Source organism: Solanum verrucosum, unplaced genomic scaffold (assembly GCF_900185275.1).
Source record: "Solanum verrucosum unplaced genomic scaffold, falcon-dt-bn FXZP01000115.1, whole genome shotgun sequence".
In the NCBI taxonomy this organism is placed as follows: domain Eukaryota; kingdom Viridiplantae; phylum Streptophyta; class Magnoliopsida; order Solanales; family Solanaceae; genus Solanum; species Solanum verrucosum.
In genome coordinates this window covers 2,679,122-2,687,917 of record NW_026020680.1, presented here as the reverse complement: position 1 = coordinate 2,687,917, position 8,796 = coordinate 2,679,122, and the positions used below count along the sequence as shown (strand labels likewise).

General features: G+C 30.9%; 1 protein-coding gene and 1 long non-coding RNA gene across 2 annotated transcripts; one reads left to right on the top strand and one right to left on the bottom strand.

Annotated features, from left to right (window-relative positions):
- The first annotated feature begins 2,668 nt into the window (after window positions 1–2,668).
- On the top strand, window positions 2,669–4,767 carry LOC125812235 (uncharacterized). Its single transcript, XR_007441989.1, has 2 exons — window positions 2,669–2,757; window positions 4,711–4,767. It is a non-coding gene; the product is annotated as an uncharacterized LOC125812235 (long non-coding RNA).
- Window positions 4,768–7,724: 2,957 nt separating this feature from the next.
- On the bottom strand, window positions 7,725–8,540 carry LOC125812233 (rapid alkalinization factor-like). Its single transcript, XM_049491759.1, has one exon. The coding sequence runs from the start codon at window positions 8,401–8,403 to the stop codon at window positions 7,999–8,001; it is 405 nt and encodes a 134-aa protein (XP_049347716.1). The 5' UTR covers window positions 8,404–8,540; the 3' UTR covers window positions 7,725–7,998.
- Between the last annotated feature and the right edge of the window lie 256 nt (window positions 8,541–8,796).

Here is an 8,796-nt window from a genome sequence, read left to right as displayed (position 1 = left end):
AATACAAAAATAAAATAAAATTTGCTAATAATATTTATTTAGATATTTAAATTGTAATTTGTTTTAGTTGACAATTGGAATATATGATGAAGTATATTTTTTACATATTTTTTATTTAAATTTGAAAATTAATTTACGCATTTCCTCAAAGTAAGTTAGATAATTAAGTTAATCAAATAGAATATGTTATCACATATAATTATATAAATTAGACTCAATTGTAATATGCATGAGATTTTTATGACTTATTGAGATGAACACACAAAGGTTTAATTGGAATAAATAATAGTTTAAATGTCTAAATAAAATTTATTGACAGGTTTAAAGAGTTATTTTTTTATGTATTAAGCAAATATATTGATTATACTAAACACTATTATAATATGAATTGGTTCTAATACATCCTTTATGATTTAAAATCTAACACTTATGATTCATATACATTAAAAATATCTTATACTTACCCATGTTAGATATATTCATAATTAAGTATATTGAAATATAATTATTAAAAAAATACTTAAAATATAATTTAAAAAATATATATATAACTAAGACATGAATCACAATAGTACGTGAACATATAAATTTCAATTACCTAATTTTAGAAGAAAGCTAGACGGATTATTAGCTCACATATTCAAAGGGCTTGATTGTTAAAATGAAAATGAGTCCACAAAGTTAAACAATTAAATTAGTTTAATAGAAATGATATGTCATGCGTTTAATTTTATCTTGCATAACATTTCTTCTTAGATAATTATTTTGGAATATATTCCATCATTAGGTTGTTTCGATTAATTGTTGTCACGATAAGAACTTTCGTTATAGATTGATAATCCTTCTCGAAAGTATGACCTACAATACATTGATTACATTTGGAACTAGACATTATATTTTGTTTATCATCATTGTAAAGTATAAACATACTATAAACTACTTTTGATTGAATTTGAAATAATTTAGGTGTGTTTGGCGTGAAAGAAATATTTATTAGAAAAATAAATAAGGTTCTTACTTATTTTCTTGTGTTTGATATGTAAAAAAATATATGCATAGTATATTTAATGTATTTGTACATAGATAGATATATCTAGTATCAAATATGCATTGATGTATCCAATGTATCTTCAATATAGGAACATCAATCCAAATACATGTATCTAGTATCAAATAGACACAATATATTTACTTATCAAATAAGTACTAATGTATCAAGTGTATTTGCACATAGACACATACTTAGAAAAAGAAGATACAATTATTATTATGATGGTGTAATATATCACAAATATAATAAATTACAGTTGAAATTAAAATTAACAAAATGAATAAATAATTATTTAGGTTGAGGCACAAATATCTCGCTCTCTTTAAGGAGATTCAAGCCCACTGCGGCATAATCTACATCGATCCAGCAGTATAACTCTTGACTTGTCCCCTCCAGGATACAACAACCCAACAACATGTACAACTCAAACAACTCTAGATTAGTTGAAGAATCCAAAGCTCCACATAAAAACACCTTCCTTTAACATACAAATATTCTCTTTTGTATAGTGAATATAGTTGAAGACTTATTTTCTATTTCTCAGCTCTCTCTTTCACTACACTAAACTCAATATAAACTTTTACCACAATTTATAGTTTTACACCCACAATTTATACCCACTAGCATATGCACTTAATATTTTATTTTAATAATAAAATGCATATACACCAACATATTATCTAATGACATGTATCTTGTATCAAATATACATTGATTTATTTATCAAATAAGAAAAGATACCATCTAAATACGTGTATCCAATATTAATTATACACTGATAAATTCATCACCTCCCAATATCTGCCATCTAGTAACAAATTCTCATATAATTGTAATGATCACACCTTCAATTTCCTTTTCAATAATGAATCTTGTCACGATCATCTTCTTTCAATATTCATAATAACATTTTTTTCTCAATCCACTTTCCCAATTTTGATCGATTAGTTTAGATAATCGTCAAAGCTAAAAACTTGTTCAATAATTCACTTGAAAAATGATTTATAAAGAGCTTTACTTTTTGAAATTTTTCTAGAGAAAAAAGTTACAGGATAAAAGGACCAGACAGAGAGAAGGAGAGATCTGGAAAGAAAAAACCATTGTTGAAAGTGTTACAAGAGATCTAGAATGGAAAAACCATTGAAAACTTAGCTTTAAGAGAACACTAAATAAGACTACAATGATAAACTTACCTAGTTTCTTAATCGACGTGAAATTTAAAATGATGACAACTAAATAGAAACTTAGAATGTACTCCTCTATCCGGGCAATAATTATCAGCTATTGACTTGACATAAGAATTAAGAAGCGGTAAATGATAAGAATAACTTTATCAAATTACCTTTATTAAATATAAGTCATTTAGATTTTAAACATTAAAAATGAATAATATTTAATAACAATAATAAAATAGACATAATATTATAGATTATTCATTGAAACACCTCAAAATAATATAAACAAATAAAGATGAACATAATTTGCCCGTAATAATTCTAATCAGAGATCCTTTTTTTTTTCCCTCTACACATGAAAGCATAATTGGGTTGGGGGCCCAGTTTGGTCATTTCAAATTTCAAATATATTTGTTTCAAATTTTAGTCCCTTTCCTCACAAAAACAATTTCGCCATTTTTGTACTCACAATCTCTTCCCTATTCTCTCTGCTCCGATTAACCTGAAGCTTCTCTCTCCGACGAACAAATGGTAAGGACTCATCTCTCTAGCACTCTCAATTTCGTCCAGAAGCAGAATGTCAAGTAAATTCCTACCTCATTTTCTTCAGATTTAGGTCCTTTATTACAATCGAATTCCTGATTTCCTTTGTTTACATTTCGCATCGCGATCTATATATACTTTATTGCACAACATAAGGTAAATTTTTTACTGTTTAGTTGCTGATTTGTAGTATTTAATTCACCTTTTAATATTTGAGACTCAATCGTATTTGTGACCAATTATTTTCAATTTGAAAAAAAAAATTAGGTTCTTCCTTTTGGTAAGTGATAAAATTCATTATGCTACTCGCAAATTTAGAAAGGATGAGGAATCGAGTACGATGTGAAACTGGCTAATTTTTGTCTTAAATTAGATATTTATAACTAAAAAGGTACTGGTATAACATACTGAAACAGTTTCAGTATGTTAAAATGAAGTACAATGAGGTTCTTATAAGAGCATAGGGTTGGGAGATGAATTGAAGTGTTATTAAATATTTTATATCTTTAATCTGTTAGATTATATGGTTGCAAAATAATTTAGAACAATGTTTTAGTAGCGTTGTATTAAATGTGGCACATGTATTGCTTTGTTTAAGCAAATAAGAAACTCTTCTGCGATGTTTGTTAGGTGGGAGTCCGTGTAAGAAGAAGGTTTAAGAATACATTGAGGGAGAGGGATATGATAGCTTCTTTTGAAGTTGGAGATATGGATATTTGCTTTTGTTTTAGTATGTAAAATAGAGCTGAATCAGCTCAATGTATGAAGATTCATACGCATGTGATAGGATTCACTCTATGTTCTTTGAGCTAAGAAGAGTCGGTGATAAATGAGATGAAGAAGAGAGAAGTAGGAGGACAGGGGGATTTTCATTTCTGCAAAACCTTAGCTATTACAAGAATCAGTTAGCATTTATACCCTAATGCTAATCCACATGACTATATGAACTAGGGGTGTCAAATGGGCGGGTTGAGTTGAAATTTGAGATATTAAAATGGGTTGAAATAGAAATTGGTTTGGGTGAGTTGCCTATATTTGGGCTTGTTTTGACATCCCTAATAACAACTTTTAAACAAACTCCACTTACTTACTCAACAAACTCTTCTGACTAGATATTACATAAGAACTCACATAAAACTGTACCTTTGTTGTGGTGATAACACATTGTTTGGAGGCTAAATTGTGTTACTTTGCATTCTTGACTGATTAAACTTGGATTTATATGATTTCACTTATAAGCTCGGGCTTTGTGTACTTTGAAACAACTATCATGGTGAACTTTCTTGTCACTTAAGTTGAGCTTCAATCAGTTGAGTCGAAGCACTAGGTTAGAAAATGGCAGTGACTATTAACTCTAATAGAACACCAATTGGCATCAACAACATGCTTTGTTAAGAGCCAGTGTAGCCAAATTTTGATTTACATATGGAAGAATGTCCACAGTAACTTTTGTATTGACATCATTCAAGCTGCCTAATGTACTAGGCCTGTGCAAAAATAGTTACAGAAACATACATCTCAAAACGTGGTTTTCTCCTTTGCAATTTTGTTAGGTATAAGACAATTCCTAGACTCCAATTAAACTTCGTAGTATAACCAAATGACTAAACCTTCAGCAGCATTATCTGTGGGAAATTAGATTCACTAATTCTTCAGTTTACATCTTTGTCTGTTAAACATTGATCAGAAATATAATTGATTAAGAGAGGGTAGAGGTTAAGGATTATTGTGCTCTGAGAACTTCTGGTTATGTTCTTCTAGCTGAAAGCTAGTTATTCTGGAAAATAAGATAAATAGTACAGTAACAGATTTCTGGATTTTAAACAGAATTTGTAATATGGAGGTTGGAAGATCAGTTACATACATTTCTACTTTTCTTCTGCTTCATAAGCTTCTTAACTTGGCTCCCTTCTGACCCATAAGAATTGGATCTTCTTGCAGGATGGGCAGGATGCAGATAATACAAAACAAAGCACCGCTGATATGACTGTATTTGTAAGTTTTTTTACTATTTGAATTTATTTGATTGATGTTAAACATTGAATTTTCCTGTCTGGGAGATTTATATGCGAGTAGAAAATATTGACAACTCTGGCGCCTTTAATTTTTATTTTACATAATATTGGTCCGAGAAAGCCTAAATGTAGTGACATGGACGGTGAGGATTCACATAGTCGACCCCAACTTGGTTGGGATTGAGGCGTTGTTGTTATTGTTGTAGGTTATAGACTGAGTTTTTACTCCAGTCGATACTCAATGATAATCTGGAAAGGTTTCTATAATCCATCTCAATCTGCTAACCTCTCTGATACTGAAGTTTGAGTCTTAAAAGTTGAATCCAGGAGTCATTAGTTTCTATTGTGATATTTTCATCATTAAATGCAATTTTAACCTGCTAACCAGATCACTTATAATCTGTCTAAATTAAAATTTAAATGTGGCTATATGATGTTAGGACAAAAACATCAAAACCAATTGTGATGCAATTCTCGGTGGCTGACACATGATACATTTGGTTCTCTGCTAGTTTCTCCTTTATTGGCCTTATAAACAGCTTAGTGTTATTCACTAGCACGATGTTATATATGACATCACAAATAAACACATCTATTTTGCTAGCTAACTTTTCCTACTTCCTTTCTGCTCTTTGCAGGTACAGAATCTACTTCAACAAATGGTGAGTCTACCTCTCTGCACCAATTGGGTCCTTCACTAGTTTTTATTTGATATATCTTCTAACTGGTTTGTTCTCTCTTTGCAGCAAACCAGGTTTCAGACTATGTCTGAATCAATCATCTCAAAAAATATCCTTTTCTAATCTGTTGTTCCTTTTATCTAAGTAACTAGTCATTGGTCTTAATCTAGTTTAATTAGTTGGTGTATGAGTGTCATCTAACAAATGAAGTAGGTTGTATATAGCATGTCATAAAGCTCTGATTTTAAGAACTAGAAATGTGCCCACAGTTTTGAGACTCGAGGGTCTCGTGAAATCATTTTCTACTTCAGTTCCAATTTGATTATAACTTTTCAAGTTAGTATGACTTCTGGTACACCGTACACCTCAACCAGATTTGATTATATCAGTTCTGGTACTCAATCAGAATTTAGCCTTCTTTAGCTTCATGAAATTTAGTTCCTGTCATCTTTTTTTCGTGTATTCGTATGTGATGATTTCCCTATGTCCTGCTGGTCTGTTTTTTCTGATTGATTGCCTTTTTTTTGACGACAAGTTTTCGTTTTCAATCTTAATGCTGGATATGCCTACTTTGTCATTCTCTCTAGTACTAGTATATTATACAAAATATCTGTCTTTGTTTTGTGAGATCAACTTGGAGTCCTTGACAATGCTGCACTAGATGATATGGGGAACCGAATTGATGAATTGGAGCAGAGCATCAATGATTTGAGAATTGAAATGGGCCAAGAAGGTTCTTCATCACCTTCGGCCGCAGTGAAGTCAAAAGATGACACAAAATCTGCTGATGATTCTGCCTAAGACGATGCATCGAGGTGGTTTATGTGGTGTTTGTTACGATTGTTTAGCTTTAAAAAAGAGTGTTATCCTTTTCTGGTTGTGTGCTGGTCATCGATGCGATTATCAATTTAACGTTTTAGGTATGAATCATATGAGACATTAAAGGGTGTGTAACAAAGAGTTATTTTTCTGAGATTTTAGAAATTCATTTATCCTTGTTCAAAAAGTAAAAAAAGAAGAAAATATTTGCAATTGTATGAAAAGGAAGTGGGCAAAAAAGAATGAAGGGAAATTGGTTGGATCACAGTTGTAAATGAACTAGTGTATGGAAAAGATGATAATGACAGGGTTCACTTGTGTATTGTCTTGTCTATGAATGGGTAAAAAGTAAAGTAAAGAGAGTTTACTCGTGAGGTTTGAATTTTGATTATTAACACTTGTCCCTACACAAATAAATCTTCTTTTTTTCTTTTTTCTTCTCTTATTAATGTGGTGCACACATTCAGATAGTATTAAATGCCTGTCTATGCGTAGATGTGCCATATTCCACATTTTCATACCCCTTTCAATTATTGTATTCCAAATAAATCTATCTCTTCCTTCTTCCGGAAAAATAAATGGCAATTGGGCTCTAGTTATTTCTTGAGTTTATTTAGTTAAGAAATGAGTATTATATAAATACCTCATCAAAATATTAATAAAAATGAACATAGAAACTAGTAAGTATTAAAAACTTTTGAGATTTGTTTGGTAGATGGATAAGAAATACGTTATAATTTTCATATAATTTATACTACGTTTGATAGGTAGATAGAAAATTAATTATTCAATATATATACTTCATTAAATAATACATAATTCATTCACAACTAATTTCAATATTACACAACTCTAACCAGCTACTCAAACTTCATAAATTAAGGAGTAGCTAGTAACTTTACATTGTATCTTTATTTAGCAATACATATTTTCAAAGCTAGTAATGTTATTTATGCGTTGATTTTGAAAACAATACTTATAACTATTTTTAATAAGAACGACAGATAAAGATAAATAAAAATGGAGGGAGTAACTTATTTGCCGTATTAAGCTCAAGACGAGATTCCACTTCAACCTACTCATATCTCAACATAGAAACGGCAGAGCTATTATTTGTATCTTAAATTCGGTGCTAAACTTATAGACAAACATTTAAAATTGACATGAACGTTTCATTTACGCATCTAAACTTCAAGTTATTCTAATTAAACACTCAAACCTACCAAAAAAAACTATCATATCAAACTCCATAGTAAGCAACATTTACATAGAATAAGATCACATATGTATGCACTTTGGACATATTTGCAAATTAATATTTGTCTAACAATTGATTTGCTATTCCAACTCAACTTCAAATAGAAAATCATTTGCCAAAACAAATAACCTCTAACTTAATTATTATCCCACCAAAAAAAAATTAAAAAAATTCCTCAACAAGTGCTAAAACCTCATTTATTTCAAATAAATAGTAAAAGATTATAGTAAGTGGCATGATAAATTAAATATTATTACAACATCATACAAAAAAAAACTACAAGAATGTTTCTCTACCACACAATTCACAAATACATTAATAATAACCATACTCGATAATAATAATAATAGTAGTAAATAGATCACACAAAGCTCAAAAAGAATTTTTAACTTTTTTACCACTACGGTGAAAAAAGTGTAAATACAGTAAATCGAGGAATTTACTGTGTAGAGGGTTTTCAATTACGGCAGCGCGTGATGGCACTGCATCCACGTTGGTAAGGGTTCGCCTGAGCTCCGGGACGGCAATTGTAGTATGAAGCTCCTCTCCTTGAACACGGCACTCTGTTACTACTAAGCGCACCGTAACTAATGTATCTCCGGCGGTATGCTAACATGCGCCGGCTGCTCTCCGATTCCATCCCGAACTCATCATCGTCTTCTTCAGCCAAACAGTCCCCAATCGAACCGTCACAGATCGGTGAAGAAGAAGACAATGTCATCGGAAAGTAACCCAGCTGGTGGGACCCACTAAATGCTACTGCCGCAGCGGAACCAGCAACGGCCGGCGATGAAAGCGCTACAATAACGATGAAGAAAATGGATGAGATGAACATAATAGAGAGAGATTTCACTTTCGCCATTTTTTTTTGGGTTATGGAAAGATGGGAGAAAACTAAAGGAGGAGATTTTTGATAAAGAGAGAGGAAAGTGGGAGTGGGGTAAATTTATAAGGATTTAAAAAGGGTTTTTTTTTTTGAGATGTGGAATAATAAGGGGAGAGGCATGTGATTTTTGTCATTTTGTTTGTAAATAATGCAAAGGGAAATTTAGGTTGGGGAGGAATAATATTTTAGTATATGGACAGCTATAATAAACCTCAAGTTTCATTTTTTTTCTTTGTTTTTTTGGTTAATCTAGTTTCTTTCCTAAGGTTGTTATGTAGTCAACATTAATTAATATACAACCCACACATAGATATTCTTGTAATGTAATGCTTCTAATAAAACTTTCAAATTCAAAATAAGATATATGAG